The 22,471-nt window shown below is 39.0% G+C and overlaps 1 protein-coding gene across 1 annotated transcript in view; it reads left to right on the top strand.

Moving 5' to 3' along the window:
• lrp5 (low density lipoprotein receptor-related protein 5) overlaps positions 1-22,471 on the top strand; it is a 51,447-nt gene that overhangs the window by 8,819 nt on the left and 20,157 nt on the right. The window contains exons 2-11 of the mRNA XM_026174839.2: positions 6,072-6,272; positions 6,435-6,651; positions 9,327-9,395; positions 9,564-9,692; positions 12,280-12,476; positions 12,617-12,748; positions 19,721-19,809; positions 19,895-20,113; positions 20,477-20,565; positions 20,917-21,088. Of these exons, the coding sequence (XP_026030624.1) occupies positions 6,072-6,272; positions 6,435-6,651; positions 9,327-9,395; positions 9,564-9,692; positions 12,280-12,476; positions 12,617-12,748; positions 19,721-19,809; positions 19,895-20,113; positions 20,477-20,565; positions 20,917-21,088 (1,514 nt within the window). The remainder of the gene's footprint in view (positions 1-6,071; positions 6,273-6,434; positions 6,652-9,326; positions 9,396-9,563; positions 9,693-12,279; positions 12,477-12,616; positions 12,749-19,720; positions 19,810-19,894; positions 20,114-20,476; positions 20,566-20,916; positions 21,089-22,471) is intronic.

The following is a 22,471-nucleotide window of genomic DNA, read 5'->3' as shown; positions in this document are numbered from 1 at the left end:
AGGGTGGCTGTGGCTGCAATGTGGCTTGCCATCACTGATGGGTGGATTACTGGATATGTAACGCGCTTTGGGGTCCTTAGGGACTAGTAAAGCGCTATATAAATACAGGCCATTTACCATTTTACACTAGTGGACCCTGGTGGCAGATCACTCAGACAGACACAGCTGCAGTGAAGGCAGGTTTATTTACAGTGAGGATGAAATGATAAACAGAACACTGGAATGAGAACGAGAAACTCGAACTGTTTGCCACATGTTTACTGCAGTCTTGGGCGAGGTATGTAAGGATGGAGACTGAAACGGGGACGGCTTGGACCAGTGGCAGTGCAGGTGAGCAGGGAGGCTGAGGTCTGGAAGAGAGGAACTGAGGTAGTACGGAAAGGTAGGCAGAGATCACAGGCTGAGAATAGCTGGGCAGTGAGCGTCACGATCCGTGAATGTCCTGCTAATCAAAGTTCTACATAATAGACAGTTGACGTGTTACCACTTAAGACTGAGACAATAATCCAACACCTGAGAGCTGTCCAGCTGCTCCTCAAATAGCCTGCTAGATGACGCATCGGAGAAACCCCCGATTTGTTTATAAAAAAAAGAGACTAACATAGTTAACAGTGACAGACAGACAAATCTCACAACTCACTATCAATATTGCTGTTTTTTTCTTTTGCTGTCAGTTGGTTTTTTGTTGTTGTTTTTTATCTTGTTTCGCAAGTACTTTCAGCTAGCAAGAACTCTCCTTAGAAAATCCAGTTTTTACTTTTTACTATTTCTTCTGACTTTTGAGAATCAAGATTGTGAATGCCACTCAAGTTCTTCCAAATTAAACTCACTTATCCATGTCTTTGTGGACCTTGTTTTGTGTACTGGTGCACAGTCATGTTGGAACAGGAATGGGCCATCCCCAAACTGTTCCCACAAAGTTGGGCGCATGAAATTGTCCAAAATGTCTCGGTATGCTGAAGCATTAGGATTTCCTTTTACTGGAACTAAGGGGCTGAGCCCAAATCCTGAAAACCAACCTCATACCATTAACACCAAGCTTTACAATTGATACTATGCAGTCAGACAAGAAGACAAGTATCATTCTCCTGGCGACTGCCAAACCAAGACTTGTCCATGTGAATGCCAAATGGAGAAATGACATAAAACATAAGTTTTACTTGATATTTATTCATAGATCCACTGACCTTTGTTTCCAGTAAACACAATTCAGGATCTAATGGAATATTAATCCCCATAATATTGGTGGTACTATAAAGAGTGCAGGAAAGAGTGTACCCTTGTACAAAGCCAGATTCAGTGGTGGAAGGAACCACCTTCTACATCACATCTAAAACACATTTCTGAGATTTCAGGTTTGGATCTGGATCTACAGTTGGTGAAGGAAGTTGTAATGTGACAATTCAGCTATTCCAGCATAAATCTGATCACAGATGGTCATCAGTTCTTATGCTTAAATCTTTGTTTAAATCTGACATTGCATGAACCTGTTTAGGTTCATGCAAACAGAGCTTTGGACTCTATAATAGAGAATATGCTTTGGGAATACATTTTTGTTCTGTCTCCAGTTGAACAAGTTTACTTGCTGGTTTCATGCATCCAGAATTTCCAGTCTAAGCATTTTGTGAATGTCATACCAGATTTGAATTAAGTGCAACAGATGTTATGATGATGTTATCAGATTTTCTAGGTATTTGTCAAGTACGGTCCTGTGGCAGTCAGGATGAGGACCCAAATGCAGGACCCAAAACTTAAAAGAATTAACTAAGGGAGGCAGCTTTAATTAAGGGACCATGACACTATTAACCTAGATATTCATTTATAAACAAATTCACTGCCAACTTTCTCTTTCAAAGAATCCTGATCCATCTGAGTCCACACACGGATCTATCAGCCTAAAAGAAAGATGAGATAAATTTCAACTGAGCAATTAAATAAACTTTTTTAAAGTTGGGTAGTTGAAGCCTCCCCATATTTATGATCCCAAGTTAACTTTTCAAGGGAGACTCTTAATGATTTACCCTTTCATAGAAACTGTCTGACATAATTATTGATTCTTTTGAAAAAAAAGAAAAAAACTTGACTAAAAAGAATTTTACAGTCTTGGTAAAATTTAAATTTTGACACAATTAACCCTTCCAATCAAGTTAATTTGCATTCTGAAATACCAGTGGAGGCATTAACCAATGTCTGTAGCCTAACGAGGAACTTACCAGGGTAAGTGTTTTTGTTTCTGTGATCTATTTCAAAGCCTTTTATATCAGGATCCCATCTGATTGACCTTATCAAAGGCTCAACAGCTAAAACAAATAGTGCCGGAGACAGAGGACAACCCTGTCGACTTGACCTGTTCAGCTGAAATCTGTGCATTAGTGGAAGCCTTCGCCCGGGCCTGAACAAATATGGCCACTCCAGTCTGTCAGAGGCTTTTTTTGCATCATGAGTTACTGCTGTACTGGGCTGTACTGGGATTTTGAAAGATGGACACTGTTAAAAAGGTTACATAAATTGTTAGATAGTGAGCGATTATAAATAACTACATTTTGATCCTGGTATATCAGGCGTGGCAAATACTTACCAAGCCTGTTAGCCAGTGCCTTAGAAGTGAATTTATAGTCTGTGTTCATAAAGAAATAGGCGATATGATGTGCATTTTGTTGTGTCAGCAGCCAGTATGTTGAAATTCCTTTACAGGTTTAGACATTGCTTTGTTCAATTCTTCTATTGTTTGCATTTGCATTATATATTTTTAATACTTTTTGTTAATGATATTATTTGACCTTTCAAATATGCTTTTAATGTGTCTCATAGTATAAAGCTGTTGGGAGCGGAAATGCGATTCATTTCACAGATTATTTTAATCTGATTTCTAATTAATTACAAAGAAACAGGTTTTTGGAGAATTGTGGGATTTTAAGGCTGTCTGTATAAAACAGCTGTTTTTCCTGGAATCACGAGCTGAGTGGTCAGACAGGATCCTGGGCAGCTGTGGATTATCCAGTGTTCTGTGGAATAGTTGTGTTGACACAAACAAAAAAACGATCTATTCTAATATGGGAATTACGCAAACAAGAGCAGAAAGCCACAGTTATTTGGAATAGTTTTAAACTGGATACAGTTGTAGTTGATTTGTCCAAAATATGAAGTAGAAAAAAAGATATATCATTCCGTACCAGTATGTTTTTCTGACCTTCTGCTATTATCAGAAGAATATCTTGAAAAAGGAACTATGATCATAACTGGGTTGTATTAATTTAGGGGGGGGGGGGGGGGTGTCCATTGTTCTGAATAAATTTCACAATTAACTAATCAACCAGAAGGGTCAATTAAAGTTTCTTTTATTGTCACTGGAATATTTTTATTCATCAGTATAGCCAGTCCTCTGGCTGTAGAATGAAATGAAGATGACATAACATGGCCAACCTACTTTGTTCTATTGCAGTAAGATGGGTTTCTTGCATAAAGGCAACATTAATTTACATTTTTCTTAGCTGGTTTAAAACTTTCTTTCTTTTAACTGGTCCATTCAGCCCGTTTACATTAATACTAACAAAGTTTATATTCTTATTCATCAATAACAAAAATGAAACTCCTCAGAGTATAATAAGCTCTCTGAGAGTCCCCCATAAATGTAAAAAAAACATCTCCTTTAGCAAAAAAGCAACAGTAGGAAAAAACAGCACTCACTCATAGGATTATAAGAATGGCACTCTCATTCTTACGGCTCAGCCCTGTGTGTTTTGAGGAAAGAATAAACACTGTTATAAAAATTACTTCAGTTGTTATTTCAGCATGTATAGATAATTTTCCAGCACATTTCTTTCACTGAGGTTACCAAACTGGAAGTTGGTCTTTAAGTTATTGTTTTGGTTTTCTTTGTGCAAAATAAATAAGTGATAGAGAAAACACAGTTCAATGAAACTGTAGGAGTAACCTGTGTTAAACTTTGTGTTGCTTAACATTCATTTCATTCATTTCCAGGTTTTATTCCAACTAAAAAACTGCCAGTGTGTTGAAAGTCACTTAAATGTATCAGCTCTCTGATTCCCAGAGTTATCCCTGTCCTCGTCCATCTGGGGGGCCTCGCTCTGCTTAGGTGTTTTCATACATGAAATCCTACCTCTGTTAGGAGAATCGCTTCTGGACATTATCCACAGTTGTCATTTCTGACATGTAGCAAACAGCACCGCTTCAGACTTGTTTTCAGTACTGGAAGCACACTGTTTATGTCAAGGGTGTAGCCTGAGTGTGGATGAGCATGGACACGTGATGCCCACTCACTTGATGTGAATTGCTGTAATTTCCTGTCATTTTGTTTAATGTATCTGTTTCATTACTGTTACAGTAAAGCTACCTATTTCCTCTCTAGTAACATAACAACGTTGTGTTTGAACTGAATATTTTAAAGAATTATTGGTTTGATTAATCAGCAGTGTGTTTCAGCATGAATGATAGGACAGGTCGCCAGCCTGTCACAGAGACAGAGAACCATTTACACTCACATTCACGGGGAATTTAGAATCATCAGTTAACCTAACCTTACTAACTGCATGTCTTTGGGCTGTGGGAGGAAGAACCCCCGCAAACATGGGGAGAAACATGCAAACTCCACACAGAAAGGCCCTGAACTCGAACCCGAACTCGAATCTAACGCAGACCTTCTTGCTGTGAGGCAACAGTGCTATCCACCGCACCACCGTGCTTGCTTTTACCTATGTAATTTGATTTCAATAACACCAGTAGAGACTACGTTCAGCGCTCACTTTGGGGTGCCACAACAGGTAGAGCAATATGTTTGACTTGGCAGATTTTTACATCAGATACCCTTCCTGGTGCAATCCCTGCTCATCCTGGAACTGAGAGCTTTAGCTTGCTAAGTGAACGTTTAAACCATTGCCTTATGGAGACACTATGTTTAATAAAAGCAGTACCATGTGTCTTTTAGGGCTTGGGTATTGTTTCTGGGCAGCGTTCGTACTAACAGAGGCAGACTGGCTTCGTTCTGTGGGATTATAGGAGGCACGGTTGTGCCAAACCACAGCGTAGTAGCTCTGCCACCCTGCCTGGCCAAAACCACAGGATTCCCCAGAGGCTCTGTGGCAGCTGCTGTGATCACTACTGGCTTCAACAGTGGGAGGACAACATCTCTTGAGTTACTGAACCGCGCTAACAAAGACATGGGTTTATGGAATCTGGACCCTGACATTTGCATACTTACCGCATGGTTGGGACAGAGTGGGAATGCTTTCTTGTACAAACATTTTTCTTATATTGCCCTGGTTTGTTTTATGTTCTATTGTGAACTTGACTGTGTGTGGGTCTAGAATCAGCACTGTGCTCAGTGTCAGTATTTATCTGAGAATAGGTTTGTTTTTTATGTATATTTAATTCTGAGCTCAGAAAAGGATTGTAGTTCACTGGGCATGTGAAAGACACCACTGTGTGTGTGCCGTGCAGAGAGGAGGAGAGAACAGTCAGCCAGTTTACACATATAAAAGCAGACTGATTAGAGAGTCAGTAGAACTGTAGGTACAGAGAAAAGGCTTCCGCTGGTGTAACACGTGCTGGAACTGCAAAATAACCCCCAGGTGTGCGTCTCTGCATTAGAGAAGGTGGAGAGTGGTACCGTAATAATTGCAAAATGCATTAATTTCCCCCTCTGCTGATCTTATAGGAGACACGAAAGGTTAGAGTATGGAGACTCCAAAATGCATTTTTCCCCCAGTGCAGTAACTCCCTGAAATGAGTGTTTGTCAGTCTTTTGGATATGTTTCCCACATATTTCCAGTCTGTACTTGGTAAAAAGACAAAAATGAGAATATTCAGAAGAAATAAAGCAGCATTTTGTTTGAAAAAGTTTATTCATTTTTTGAGAGAATTGCCGTGATATCAATTGAAAGCTTTAGTCAGATTGCTAGAGGCAGATCCAATAGCTGTTTTGTTTTTTTAGCAAACCAGTGAAATTTAATAACTGTTCGAATATAAGCATCTTTGCGTCTCTGTATGAAATAACATTGTGAGAAATCTGAGTGATGTATGAAATGTTACATAAAGGATCTTTTCCATTCCAGGGTCACCGCTCCTTCTTTTTGCCAATCGACGTGACGTGCGATTGGTAGATGCAGATGGTGTCCGAGGGGAGTCCGCCATCATCGTGAGTGACCTGGAAGATGCAGCAGCTGTGGACTTCTTGTATTCTGAACGCCTGATATTTTGGACGGATGTCAGTGAAGAAGCCATCAAACAGACTCACTGGAATCAGTCTTCTAACTGTAAGACTAGACACTGTTTACTTTTAATTTTTCTACTTGGTGAGGACTTTCTCGTAAAAAGCTAAAATAACTATTGCTGCATGTGTTAATGATTTATTGAAATATACACCCTTTTTCATGTAACAGTTTCAACTGAGTTTGTTGGGTTTTTTTTACCTACAGCCCTTAAAGAGGCACTGGGAACAGGCCAGACTGTGGTAGTATCAGGGTTAGACAGTCCTGATGGGCTGGCCTGTGACTGGTTGGGTAAAAAGCTATACTGGACGGACTCAGAGACCAATCGCATTGAAGTGGCCAACCTAGATGGAACCTCAAGAAAGGTGTTGTTCTGGATGGACTTGGACCAGCCCAGGGCTATCGCTCTCAACCCTGGCCAGCGGTAACAAAATACACACAGAAATGTGCAAAGATGTGTCTGACACCATTCATTTTTGTTATTGAATGGATCAGATATTGGGTGGGGTGTAGGCTATGTAAAATATCCTCACAATCAAACCACAGACCAGATTCTACATCAAATTAATAATTGGGTGTAAAACTGATATGGATATCAAAAATCTTTTTTTTTTACATTTTATAACCTAGTTTCTAGTTTCTTGGCTCTACTGATTCTGCTGATTTGATCTCTTATAGCTCATGTTGTCCTCAATGAAACTGGAAAGCTCACTAATTATTATAAATGCCAGTAGAAACACTTCAAAATGTAACTACTGTTGTTGTTACAGGAAAAAAAAAGCTGTACTATTTTTTATGATTATATTGACCTTACAATCAGTGATGATGGAAAATGAGTCTGGCTGGCTGAATGAGTGACAGGGCAAGCTGAACACAGAGATAAACATGTTTAGGGCACTAAGAAATAGCAATTCATCTAAAAAAACAAACCCTAAAAACACTGATACAGTGACAGTGACACAGTTTTTATAATTTTATATCTATATGCTACCACAAATATTCCGAGAGGATGAGGATCATTCTTTAACACACTGGGTTACTGAACAATTGAGCTAAGGGCAACTGAAAATGTTGCTGGAAATGCTGCACATACCCAGATTTAAAAAAAAAAAAAAAAAAGACAGGTAGGCAAAGCTTTCTTATCCAAAGAGTAAAGAGTAAAATTGTCAGAAGCCAGTGGGGTCCCAAATGTACACAGAAGGTGTTCTTCGCCTTTGTTCTTTGGCTGTAATGTAAGAAGTCACAGGGTTTCCAACCCAGACAGGTTGTGTCCCATTTAGGAGCTTTATGGTTTGCACTTTACTTTCACTGTTTTAATAGGGTTAAGAACCAAAACCCTTGTACATTAGACATTGAGTTTCAATGGAAATACCTGTATAAATAAAGGTTAAAAAAAACCCCTGCTAAACGGCGCCTTGTACATACAATTAGGTCCTTAAGTGTATGGATAGTGACACTGCTGTTTTGTTTGTTTGTTTTTTGCTTTTGCCTTTAATTCAAGGGGTTAAGAACATTTTTTATGAACTACAGCCATTTTTATACAAAGTTCCCTTTTCAGAGGCTTGTTTTTTATTTATTTTTTATTTTTTATTATGACTAAAAAAATGAAAAGCTGCCGTGGTCAGTTTTGTTTGCACCTGAGAACATCAGACGACACATATTATGTTGCAGGTAAATTCAGCCTGACTAGAACAGTGGAGCTGGAAATCACATTTCTTGTTATTGCATTAAAGGCATTTGACCTTTTTATGTTTAAATGTGTTTTTCCCTTAAATACACATTTCACAGTAAGAAAAGTTTTTCACCACAGGCTAAAAAACATGTCAATGACAGAAAAAGTTAGATCGTCAGTGTGCACAGATAACATTTTTATAGAGCACAAGAACCATGCGGTGTTTCTGTGTTGGAGTTTCAGGCCAATGTTTTTCATTATAAAGAAAATAATCATTGGTGGTGTGAGAAAAGATGAAACTCAAGCAGGTCGATTAAATTCTTAAGAAGCATCTGCATTCACATTACAGTGCCAGTGAAATGTTACTACAGGTGGGGTCATTGAATCTGTAGTATATATACAGTATATATATGGAATCATATTTAAAAAAACATAAAAGACAACATTGAGATGCAAAGACAATATTGTATATATACACATTATTCCCAGATTTCTCATTTCAATTCTTTAGCTACAGTTGCAGGAGTTTAAGAATAGTTTTTGCACAAATGGACTGGCTTTTATAATGCTTTCCTAGTCATACTGACCACTCAGACTTCTTCAGACTGCAAACCACATTTAACCATCGATTCATACGTGCCTTTTAGTTATTTTAGAATAACCACATGACCTAAGATGTATTCCTTTGGAGGGAACCCCACATTGTCTCGGGCAGAACATGCAAACTGCAGATTCAAACCCAGGACCTTGTTGCTGTCAAGCAGCAGTACCAGCCGCTGCGCCACCATACCACCACTGTGAGTAGCATATAGATATCAAGTCAGTATAATAAGAACAATTACTAAAACAGATGAAAAGTACAAATTTAACTTTAGTTACTTAACTTTAATTATCCAGTATTACTATCCAGTATTAGTATTAGTATCTGTGAAAGGGAAACTATACAAAACTTGCACCTTTCCTGAAATTTTTCTTTATGTAACTTAAAATGTAAAACTTTGTTCCATCAGTGGTGGTTTAGATTAAGCAAAATAACTCCAAACCCTGACACTAAAAACATATTTCAAAGATGGGATAAGGTCCTGATGGAGCTCAGGATTTTCCTGTTACCAACAGAAAGTTTATCATTTAAACCAAAAAGTTATATTTGATATCATCCACCAACAAAAACACTTTTCCACAGCCTTCTGGATGACCTGTGTACTACAGGAGACTGGGGAATAGATGCTAATAACCTCTAGCACAGTACTCATTAACTCGTATTACACAGATAAAACATCACATGTTGAGAAGTTGTATAAACGTAAAAACAAAAAACAAACTAATTAACTAAATAAATAAATTAAAAAACCCCCAAAAAAGAACAAAACCATTTTGGTTTTAATGTTATGTGTATGAGTGATATATTTCTTTGCTCTTCCCCTCAGCTACATGTACTGGACAGACTGGGGGGAGGAACCCAGGATCGAGCGTGCTGGCATGGATGGCAGCAACAGGTACGGTAACTACATAAGACTGCACTCAGATCTTCTGTGTTTACAGTAGTATACTAGTTGTAGTTTTACTTTTGTAGTGTGGACTTTTTGTTTAGATGTGTTACAAAAAAGTCACATTAAAATGTTTTTTTTTAAATCTCAATTCTAAGCATCTCTGTCTTGTATCAGGAGAGTAATAGTGAATGAGGACATTTACTGGCCCAACGGTCTCACCATAGACCTGGTGGAACAGAAGTTGTACTGGGCTGATGCCAAACTCAGCTTCATTCATAGAGCCAATCTGGATGGATCAGCACGGTATGCAGCTTTATGTACATCTGCGTGTGTGTGTGTGCGTGCGTGTAAAAGACTGTCTTAGAATGAATTCAAACCAAGAGTGTAATGATGTATGCTTTTCCTCCTTCCTTTTCATTCAGTTCAGTATATGGGGATCCATATACTGTAATCCAAAACCAAAAACATTACCGCATACCCTGACTGTTGTTCTGGTCCACTGGTAAAAACTACACTGCAAAGACAATAAGCCAGTATAACCAAATCCCCTTTTGTTGCCTCTTACTGAGTACAACTTTAGAGTGGAATAGAAGCTAGCCCCTCTGCAGGAGACTGGTTTCAAACCAAGCTTGTGCTGTGAGAGGAGCCCAGTTATATCAAGCCAATATCTCTCAACCCCATGCCCTAACCCTGCAGGAATTCAGAGAAAATAGCACTTTGTTGGCAGTAGGAAGGAAAAACTCCCTTTTCACAGGTCGCAGCAGACGGCTGCTCCTCCCTGGGCCTCGTTCTGCAACTTGTTGGGCGAGGAGAGGCAGACAGGACAGATGCACTACACGCATTAGGGGTTAAATTACAATGTACATGGTAGAAGATAGAAGGACGTTTGAAATACTATAAGTACGCTAATGGTATGTAATATATTGTCATAAACTGAATTTTTAATGTTTCTTTCCAGCTGTCTTATCTACATAAAATGCATAAAGAGGTGCAGGAAACAAAGAAAGTACTGCAACTTTTAATGACAGCAGTGTGCTGCAGCATGATGACTCTCACTTAGAGCAGACATGAAAGCTAATTCAAATAAATTAGATGAACATCACCAATATTTTTTTTCAGTGTATCTTGCCAAAATTAGAAGATCAATGTTTGAGGATGTCTTAAACATATACATTCCCTGTCTGTCTTATCACTGGTATTTATTGATTCTTTGTACCAAGGTATCAGTATTGAATTGGAAATAGAAAACCCTAGCTCAGTGTAGCACTGATTTGAAGCACTATTGACATTTTATGTGAGAACAATATTTGTCACCGTACAAGAGAGATGAGATTTACTGATGTCTTACTTCATATAGTTCTTTCAGTTGTCAACAGTCACCTATTATGACAGTATCTCTTTAATTAAGGCAGAAATAAAACATGATTTTCAAAATTCTTAATCAGGATCAAGAATAAAAACATCAACGATCAGCAAATAACGCTTTGAGTTTTCACTGGGAACAGAAAAATGGAGGTGGGAAGTGAAAAATAGCTGCACAGACCGAATAAAAAAATAGATGGAATAGTCCAAGACAAACAGAGCTGTGGTGTGCATTCCCCAGTCAAAACACACACACACACACACACACACTGCATTTTGCTCACAGCTCAGGATTTTCTTTTGTTTCTTTTTCCTTCTATTGGCCTTTTTTCTCCACATATGCTCTTTAACTCTTTTTCTCTTTTTGTTTCCATCCAAAAAACGAATGTACCAAATAGTGCAGAGTAAAGCACATATAACTGATAGTTACTATATTATATTACTGATAGTTAGTTAGCCCACCAACATTCAGTCCATCTGTAAAAGATTTCCAGTTACTGACCTTTTAAACATAGTTAATGGAATTCGACCAGATGTACCAGAGACTGGGAAAATGAGGACTGGAAAAAACAAGGAGAAGGAACTAGACAAACAGACATACTTTCTTTAAGAGAAACAGAAAAAGTGCTCATCTTAATTTCCTGGTTTGATAAAATCCTGGCCATCCCTGAACATAGATCCCGGATTTTTGTGTGTCACAGGATTTACCAGCACTGCTTTGGATTGATGATGTTTCTGTCTAGAACAAGCCAAGTCACACAGGCCTTTTACTTGTAGTAACTGTAGAACTTGTAGTAATTATCAGTGGATAATGTTTGTCTGCAAATCAATATCTGCTCTCGCCCTCAATTACATACAAAAGCTGGACAAAGCTTTGAAATCTGGAGTTAGTTACATTTTTCCTGTTTCCTAATGCACACACACACAAACACACTCAGGCATGTAACTAAGAATGATGACTGGTTACAGCCAGTTCTTTGTGTTTTCTTTATATTTTTCTTTACATGATTGTGTTTCAGAAATGAAACATTTATTCCTTATCAGTGATTCCTCAAACACTTCTCCAATCTTAGTTTTATGTAGTTTTTTTATATTAACGATGGAGAGAGTGAGTGAGGTTGTACCTGAATGTGGTTTAGATATTTATGTTCTAAAGAGGACAGTTTCATTCCTACGTTGCCTCCATTGAACCAAAATTTCATTTGTACACAAGAGTTTGCAGTTCTAAGAATCCTTTTCTTGTCTGTGGTGTTGAAAATGGTTTGGCTGAGCATTTATATGATTTGAGAAATATAATCCTGTGAGTCACTGGTAAGATCGGTTAAAGTGTTAATGGAAGTGCAGATAAATTTGCAAACATGAATGCTAACACAAATGTTGATTTTTAAGTACATTATAGAGCAAACAAAAAAACCCGATAAATCACGTTGTTTATATTTATTCATTAATTCCCTGTATCAGCATTTCAAAATGCATTTTTAATGACATGAGTAAACATAAATTAATAAGCTTTCATTTCATCCTGCAGGGAAACGGTGGTGGAAGGCACCCTGACCCATCCTTTTGCCCTAACGTTGTCTGAGGAGACATTATACTGGACCGACTGGCAGACTCGTTCCATCCACGCCTGTAGCAAACACAGTGGAGACAAAACCAGAGAGATCCTCAGTGGGATTTACTCTCCCATGGACATACAGGTTCTGGAGCCCTACCGCCAACCAGACAGTACGTGTTTCACTGTTTTACATTTGTGTTTGTAGATTAGGTTTGTAGCTGGATAATTCTGGCCAACTTTGATCTACTTTCTGGTAATTATTTAATGATCTCTCTGCTTATTCTCACCCCAACGTGTATTTTTGTTGCAGTCCAGACACCATGTAGTATCGATAATGGAGGCTGCAGTCACCTCTGCTTACTCTCTCCAGTTGAGCCTTTCTATAGCTGTGCCTGCCCCACTGGCGTGCAGCTTAAACCAGACAGAAAGACATGCAAACCAGGTATGGATCATTTACATTACTATAACCTCAGAATAAACCAAACCTTGTCTTCCCCTGTCCATGTGTCAAAGTGTCCTTGGGTAAAATACTGAACCCCAAGTTACCCCCAATGTGTCCACTAGAGAGAGAGAGCGAAAGAATGGACGTGTAGTTAAAAGTGCTTAGGTACGGATAAAAACATGTGTTTTTAGTGCTCAAATTGAGTAGAAATGGGCTAGTCTACTTACCATTTGTTTTAAAGGAATGGCTCTATTCCTTCAGTTTTAGTTTTTAAGTTTAGTTTCTGTACTGGGTCTGTTTGTCCATTTTCTCTGCTCTTTGGCATTCTTTATTTTTGTTTGGGGTGTTTGCATGTCGCAGGGGAACCAGGGGGTAGGGTAGGCTGCATTTTTTAAAATCAAAAATCCATTCCATTGTTGGTCTGCATTTAGCTGTTTAGCACAGATAAATCCAGTAATTTATTGTGAAAAACTCAGTATGCGTGCCGTGCACAAATAAAAAATAACGTTTTTTGGGTTTTTTTGCAATGGTAGTTATCAATAATAGTTGCTTCAGGATAGATATATTATTATATTGTGACTCCAACACTCAAACAGTTTCCTATTGCAGGAACATTGTGCCAATGGGGAAGGATTCCCTTTTAAAAAGAAGAGACCTTTGGCAGAGCCAGGCTCAGAGGGGAAAGAGAAGAGGGAAAAAATTAAAGCATAGAGAGCTAAGGACAAAACACAAACTACTGGAGAGAGTAGACAAAATGTATAAATATATAAATAAAATTAATTCCATTGAACTGAAAAATGATGTATTGTGTTCTGTAACATAACTGTGGACTTTTCTGGTATTTCAGGTACATGAGTAAGTTATTGCCTAAAAAGGGTTTAAATGTTGCTCATGAGAAATTAGCATATGTGGAGGAGTAATGTCATATTAATGAAGTTCTAGATAAAAGTTATAAAAAATAAAGTTAATCAGAATCTGTGACATAGCAAGCTGTCTGTAAGTCTGCGAAATGTAGTAAAAAGCTCAGAGAATGGTAGCAATGCTAGCAAACCGTTTAAATAAAAACTTAATGCCATGATCAGCAACACCATGAAATTTTACTGAGTGGACAACAACAAACGACTTCTTTAATAAATACGTGATTGTTTTGAATATGTTACCACAAATGAAGGGCAATTAATATATAGTGAGTATAAATTATATAATCATTAATTACATCTTCATATCTGTGCTAATCATATTCAGTCTAGAGCAGGGGTCACCAACACGGTGCCCGCGGGCACTAGGTCGCCCGCAAGGACCACATGAGTCGCCCGCGGGCCTGTTCTAAAAATAGCTCACCATAACAACTTACCAGTAAGCTGCATCTATTTTTATTTTTTCTTGCTATTTTTTTTTAATCACAATTGCATTGGTGTTAATTTGTTAGAGATAATATATTAAAAAAAAGAAAAAGAAAAGAAAAGAAAAAAAGAAGGAAGAAAAAGAGAAAAAAAAAGAGATAATATATAAAAAAAAAAGTTTATTATTAAATATTAGATCATGATCTAATATTTAGTGCTAGCTGGTCTCCACGGAAACAGTTGCCGTGAAGACCAGCAAAGGCAAAGGTGAGGAGATGAGGAAAACATGGCGGAAAAAAGGAAGAAAACATATAATTTTAACAGTGAATGGGAGGAAGAGTTCTTTTTTACCACTGTGAAAGATTCATGCGTGTGTCTCATTTGCGGGGCAACTGTGGCAACGGCAAAGCGGCACAACGTGGAGAGACATTTCCGAACGTGTCACACAAGCTACCATGCTAACTACCCAAAGGGCAGCGGAAAAGGCCCGCGAATTAAAGGCAGGTTTGAGCAAACAGCAGTCTTTTTTCACGAGACCGGTGAAAAACTCTCAAAAAGCAACCGAAGCCTCATTTAGAGCTACACATTTCATGATTAAGAAAAAGAAGGCATTTTTAGACGGGGAGGTTTTCAAAGAAGCAATGATGATAATTGCAAAAACTGTGCTTAAAGACGAGAAATATGGAAACGATGTAATCTCCACTCTCTCTGATGTCCAGCTGGGGGCAACTACAATTGTTAGAAGAGTGTCGGCTATGTCCGGGAACTTGGCCGATCAGTTGGATCAGGATCTGGCAAAGTGCAGTTGGTTTAGCATCCAGTGTGACGAGTCCGTGGACAGCAGCAGTACAGCACAGCTGATGGTCTTTATCCGGATGGTATTTGATGGTTTCTCCACAAAAGAAGAACTTCTGACACTACTGCCGCTAAAGACAACTACGAAGGGAGTTGACATCTATAACGCGGTGAAGGAGTTTTTCGCAAAGAAAAAGGTACCGTTGGAAAAGCTGGTATCAGTGACTACCGACGGGGCTCCTGCTATGATCGGCCGACATACGGGATTCATCGCTCACTGTAAAGGTGACACAGAGTTCCCAAACTTCATGCATTACCACTGCATCATTCACCAGCAGGCGTTATGCGCAAAGGTGATCGGCTTCGAGCACGTCATGACTCCCGTCGTGAAGATCATAAACAGCATCCGCTCCAGAGCTAAACAGCACAGAACATTCAAGGTGCTATTGGAGGAGCTGTCAGCTGAATATGGTGACCTGCTACTACATACGGAAATCCGATGGCTCAGCAGGGGACGGATTTTGCTTCGTTTTTTGTCACTTTTGGGTGAAATCCAGGAGTTCATGCAATCCAAAGGGGAAGACACATCTCTGCTGGAGGACACTGAGTGGACACTTGACCTTGCGTTTTTAACAGACATTACTGGGAAACTGAACCATTTGAACTGTGAGCTGCAAGGCAAAGGTAAGACTGTTGCTGACATAATAAGTGCTTTAAATGGATTTAAAGCCCAGATGAGCATCTTCTCTGTGCATTTACAGAGAAAAAAGGTGCTGCACTTTCTTTCTGTGCAGATGGTGCTGAAAGACAATGCTTCTGCATCTGAGACTTTTGCCAAAGTTGCAGAAAAGTACACTCAAGTCATAAACTGACTTGGTCAAGAGTTTGAGAACAGGTTTTGTGACCTTGATCAGCTTGAGCCATGCATCTCATTCGTTTCCAATCCTTTCATGAATGTGGACACAACATGCATTGCTGAGCAACTAAGTTCAATGTTCAGCTTGGATGCTGGACAGGTGGAAATCGAAATTGTAACATTGCAAAATGACGTCCTCCTCAAAGCCTATCAGGGTGCACCAAACTTTTGGTGCCTTGTTGACACAGAAAAGTACAGTGGTGTTTGCACAGCAGCTATGAAGGTTGCCAGCCTGTTTGGTTCAACCTATCTTTGTGAATCAGCCTTTTCTGACATGAACTTCATCAAGAACAAACACAGAACACGCCTCTCCGATGCACATCTGCAAGACTCACTCAGAGTTGCAGTGTCAAGTTATACCCCAGATTACAACACACTGGTGAACAGCATGCAATGCCAGGTTTCCCACTAACAGACAAAGAAAGCCATATTAGATGTTCTCAGTGGCAATTTGCTTTAAAATGCTGCCAATTTGGTGAAAAGTTCTGTAAAATTTGAAAGTTGATTTTTTGTATGTTACATACATACAAAAATAATGTATGTCACAGTGCATGATTTGTTAAAATTTGTTAGTGGTAAGTGAAAATGTTGTAGAAGTGATCACTTCAAAATGTAAATACTTGCAGAGATATATAGAAATAAAGCATTGCATATTGATATTTATGTTTCCTACCTTGTTTCCTACTTGCATTCAGTGTTGGGAAGGTTACTTTTAAAATGTATTCCGTTACAGAATACATGCCCCAAAATGTATTCTGTAACGTATTCCGTTACGTTACTCAATGAGAGTAACGTATTCTGAATACTTTGGATTACTTAATATATTATCGTGCTTTTTACAACAACGTGAATGTACTATTGCTGTGTGATTTATTACTGTTACTGAAGGTCCGCGACTCCGAACTGTAGTAAAGGGACCTCTGACTAATACGGCGGGGTCCCTGTCGGCTCGTAGCCGAAAAATAGCTTTACTTTGTTGTGTGGGTCAACTTTTCTTGCGAGAGACAGAGAGAGGCGTTGAAAGACTGCTCCAACGGAACTTATTGTTTTCGGAGGAAAACACGAGTCTTAATAGCTTACTTACAACTGGGCTCGTCAGGCACTCTTCTTGGCTGCAGTGGTTATTATTATATTTACATGCTTCCAGCTCCCGTTTTTCCTCGACGGCAACTCGTACCTTTCCACTCGCCTTTTTCTCCCTCCTCGCGCTCACAGACACATAACGTGTATGGCAGTCCATTCTCCCTGCAACACGGACTACACTGCCCATGATGCTACATTCTTTAGAGCTATGCTTGTAGCATTCTGCCTGTTAGCTTAGCACAACAACGAAAAGGCGCTCTCTCACCCAGGAAACACACAGTCGCAGAGAGAGAGAGAGCGTCGCCCTGTAACCATGGCAACCGTAACGCTGCCGCCTGGAACAACAGAACGTAGCTGTCAAACAAAACCCAAACAGTCCTGACCCGCGACAAAATGAAACAGGAAAGTACCGCAGTGTAATCCATTTATTTCAACAAAGTAACTGTATTCTGAATACCACCTTTTTAAACGGTAACTGTAACGGAATACAGTTACTCATATTTTGTATTCTAAATACGTAACGGCGGTACATGTATTCCGTTACTCCCCAACACTGCTTGCATTCTTTATAATTATGGCGAAAAATAATTAACATAATTAGTGTCCGTACATAGATGAATATCATTAATTATTAATGATAACACATAATTAAGTTAAACTGAGGAAATTTGAGAAGTGTGTGTCAAACTGGTAGCCCTTCACATTAATCGGTACCCAAGAAGTAGCTCTCACTTTCAAAAAGGTTGGTGACCCCTGGTCTAGAGTAACCCAGTTCTATTTGTAGTTTCCTAGAATAATTAGTGTGTACTCTTGCCGACCCCATTTACCACTGCGTTTGGTGTGTGAAAAGTGATGCAGAGTGGGGAGCATCAGCTAGAAAACAAGTAAAATGACCAGTAAAATGAACCCTGTAGTTTAACAGTTAGCTGACCGGCCACCATGCTGATTCCCATGAGGCTAAAACAATAGAGCTTTATTCTATAATAGCACAACACTGTATTAGAGTTTTCTGTGTCTGTTAGGCTGTGTTATGGGAATGTATTAAATTTGAATGAAGCATGCCAACCAATCACTTAGCCACTGTTGACAATAAAAACAACAATGCCCTATTGTGTCAGGCTGCAGTTTGTGTGTCTGTGGGTGTGTGTGTGTGTGTGTGTGTCTTTGTGTTTTTGTGTGTGCTTCTAATTTGTTTTGCTTGGCTGGTTAAATTGAAGGCGTTTGTTATTGCGCTGCCTGTAGAGTGTGTGTGTGTGTGTGTGTGTGTGTGTGTGTGTAAGACTGTTTGTTAGGGGTCTTTAAGTGTCTCAAAATGAAGTCAAGCGAAGAGAAGAGTGGAATCACAGATGCTGTCCCTCCTTTCTCTTCATTCTCTTCCTTTATTTATCCCGCCTTGCCTCAGACATTTAAGTAACGATGAATAACTCTCATTGTAAAATCTGATTGGTGCCAAGGCTGAGAGATGCCAGATTTTGGCTGGTTGTGCAGCTGAAAGAACACAGATTAAAGCTTTTGCTGACACGTTGGAGAAGTGTGTTTTATATGAGCTTATATTTAGGCTGACATTTGGAGGCCTCGAAAATGAGATTTTACTTCTTAGAGATTTATCCAGATAGAGTAAAATTCAGCGTGGTGTGTATTTTGTAACGTTCAGTTACATATCTTTATTGTCTGTAGGTTTTGTAATTTATTTTACAGACGTGCTGTACAGTAACTGTTTTGTCTTATGATTTGAGTGAATTGATTTGAAAGATAAATCAAGTAGGAACATAGAAAGAAACACTTTTAACTTTTTATAATCCGAGCACCTCAGAATCAGACGTGTAAGACACAAAGAAAAATAGTTAATTGTCTCCCATGAGGTGAGTTTGGCTCCTGTTAAATCAATCAACAGCCAAGCACAGTGGAGAATCCCCCAGGATAGCAGAGCCCTTTGTTTCCAGACTGGTTGGAGTAAGGAGGAGGCAAGAAAACTGATAATAGTGCAAGCTTGGCTCAGGCTTGAAATCTTTTTTGACAACAGACAGATTTATATTGGGCTGTGGGCTTTGGCTCCAACCCAGATACCAAATACTCCAACTTTTGTTGGTTTGTTGGATGGCTTCTTGATATAAATGTTTAAATAACGGAGGCTTTGGCAAATGTTAGATTTTCCAGATAGGACAGAAATGTCTGACGGGTATTTGTGCATAATAACTATGACTAAACAGCAGATTAGTCCTACATATGCAGGATAGAAGCCTCAAGCTTAATGCCATCTCATTGTCTTAAGATACAACTACAGCTAATATTATTAACAATATTAAACATATGTTTTTTGGATTGGGGGGGTAGGAGTTGAATTCTAAAAGTTCTTTGAATCCATTTATAAAAAGCAAAATTCTGGTATCAATTTCCTTCAAGAGTCATCTTATTTGATGTCAGCGGTTATTGTGGTAGTTTTCAATGAAACAGTGTGTAGTGTCCAAGTTAGAAGGCAGTACATAACATGCTACACAAATGACTTGAACTGGGATTTTTGCCATTGTGCTGCTTTGTCCTTGTGCATGGGCGACATGCAAGAATGTTTTGGGTTTGAACCCTGGCTGGGACTTTTTTATGCCGTTTGCATTTTCTCCCTATGGTTGCATGGGTTTACTTCAGGTACGCCGTTTATTTCAGGTTCAGCTTCCTCACACAGTCCAAAGACATACATGTTAGGTTAATTGAGGATTCTTTATTAGCCGTGGATATGAAGTAGATGGAGTGCTTATAGTATATAGAATACATTGCATTATTTCTATAATGTAATAATAAATTACTAATTACTTATTATTAACTGTCTGTCTTGTTTAGGAGCAGAGCAAGTTCTGTTGCTGGCTCGACGGACGGACCTTAGGAGGATCTCACTGGACCTGCCAGATTTCACAGACATAGTACTGCAGGTAAAAAGACATAGGAAGATTGACTGCTCCTGAATTACCTGAGCTAGGGTTCCTGAGGGTCATTGCTGTTCCTCTAATTATGCAGGTTGATAACATTCGCCATGCCATAGCTATAGATTATGACCCAGTTGAAGGTTATGTCTATTGGACGGATGATGAGGTTCGGGCCATTCGACGATCCAGCATTGATGGGAGTAATGCCACGATGTTGGTTACCACGGAGATCAACCACCCAGATGGCATTGCTGTAGATTGGGTTGCCAGAAACCTGTACTGGACTGACACGGGCACTGATCGGATTGAGGTATATCTGATTTGTTACATTAGAGATTTTATTAGATTTTTCAAAATTCACTATGTAAAACTCTAAGTACAGTTTACTCTTAGGCTGCATGGTTTATATTAAAAAGAATTGAACACAAAAGTCTAACTGGGTCACTTGTAATGCCTGTCTGCATACTTTTGGATCTGTGTGAACCGATTACCAATCAGACTTTTGAAGTTTATGCCTGTGCAATTGACAAGACAGCTTCTGGTGATTATTACTCAAAAAGAAAAGACTATGAAATTTTAAACATATATGCAAACAAACCGTTTGAATAAATCTAAAAAATATGTTGCATTGTCGTGTTACATTTTTACATTGGAATGTTATGTGGTGTTGCAGGTTACCAGGCTAAATGGAACCTCTCGGAAAATTTTGATTTCTGAGAACTTGGAAGAACCCAGAGCCATTGTTCTGGACCCTGTTAATGGGTGAGTACTTCAGTTGGCTCTCCCACCTGAACACAGCTGTCATCCGACATACAAAAGTCGTCTTATCCATATATTAATCCAAATTCATGAGAGTTTATAACATGCAAATCAAAATGCAGTCCCAAGTGTTCCAAGTTGGGAAATATTGATTTTGATGTTGAAAAAAGCATATGGCCTAACAAAGAAAGAAAGAAAAAAAATGTTTTATATCATAACATTAGATTTTACAAATAATTGTCTACCGTGAGGAATGTGAAATTTCTTTTGCAAGCTTCAAAAAGAATACCTGCCTAATCTAATATTCTCCTGTCAGTGGAACTAAAATGTTTTTTTGTCTCTTGTTTATTACAGTTACATGTACTGGACTGACTGGGGTGAGCATCCGAAGATTGAGCGAGCCAATCTGGATGGAACAGCCCGGCTGGTCTTGGTCAATAGCTCTCTGGGCTGGCCCAATGGACTGGCTATAGACTATACAGCAGGAAAACTTTACTGGGGAGATGCCAAAACGGATAAGATAGAGGTACGTTCAACAGTTGTCTTTTTCCAGATGAGTGTCAAATGAAAGTAAAATTTCTAGCCTTTACAGAATTTTTGTTCTACTCCTTGTCAGTTTAATTTCAATTCAGTTCAGTTTTTTATATAGTGCCAAATCACGACAACAGTCACCTCAAGGTGCTGTATTTTGTAAGGTAAAGACTCCAACAATACAGAGAAAACCCCAACAATGAAACAAGAAATATAACAGTGTAACAAAGCAGTCCTACATATTTTTTTAATATGCACTTTGAAGAACATATCCAGTTCCAAGATTCCTCATAGTGTCACTGGAGGCATTGCCATCCAGAGTAAGTATCTGGTTGGACTGTCCTGATCAGATCAGAAAAGTGCTTTAACCTCCTAAGACCCGAACTCTTTCACGACATGCATTTTTAATTTCTCTTTGATCTTTGGATATATTGGGGCCCGATGAATGTAAAAACAAAGAATTACCAGATTTTTTTTTAACCTTATTTTTGTTTTTAAGAAAAATAAGAGCCGCATATGAGGATATTTGTTTAAACGTTTGATAGAACAGGAGCAGTATAATGTCCTCGTAAGTGATATCAGGCCCATGTAGAGCAAAATTGAGTATTTTAGTCTAAATAATCCAAAATGTGATGTCCACATATGTGGACGCCAGGTCCTAGAAGGTTAAAGGTTTCACCATTCTTTTACACTTTAACTGTTTTAACTGATTATGGATTGTACCTCAGGCATGTGTGTGTATATGTACTCCTGTTGTGAAAAGATAAAAAGTGTTTCTACACTGTGGAGCAAGAATCAAGTCCCCATAATGCAACCAGCAAATTTTAGTGTGATGACCACAAGAGGGTTGAATAGTAGTTCTGCTTATCAGGAGATTAATATCATAGCATGTAAGCTCCTCTGAAGTGTTGGAAACATAACTGTTAGCGGTTGTAGCAAGCCTACCAAACAGCTGAAAGCCTAACAGCACATAGCCTTTTAGCTTCTAAAAGAGAGAACGACAAAAGGCCTCGGCTAAGTGAAGAACTTCTCTAAGAACACTGGAGGAATGCTCTCACTCCCTCAGGTTCCCTCTCTTTGCTTCTCTTCTTTGCCCCCACCCCCACCCATGCCCCTCCTCTGTCTTAGTGTTTTCAACTCTTTTTGTTGAAGAAATCTGACTCCCCCTTCGCCTCCTTCTTTGTGGAAAAAACCCCTCTGAAGTTACCGCGCTGGCCCCCTCCTTTTGAAACGAGCATGTGTTCATGTGAGAAAGCGTTGACTGATGTGTTGCTTTCTCAGCACACATACATAAAACGGCTGCTTTGTTGTGATTATGCAGATTGACTGTGCGTAGCGCCATTCAGCCACTCTGTTGAGCCATATGGTTACTACTTGT

This window comes from Astatotilapia calliptera, chromosome 7 (assembly GCF_964374335.1).
Source record: "Astatotilapia calliptera chromosome 7, fAstCal68.1, whole genome shotgun sequence".
NCBI classification, from domain to species: domain Eukaryota; kingdom Metazoa; phylum Chordata; class Actinopteri; order Cichliformes; family Cichlidae; genus Astatotilapia; species Astatotilapia calliptera.
The sequence above is the reverse complement of the archived record's forward strand: the minus strand, read 5'-3'. Positions and strand labels throughout refer to the sequence as shown.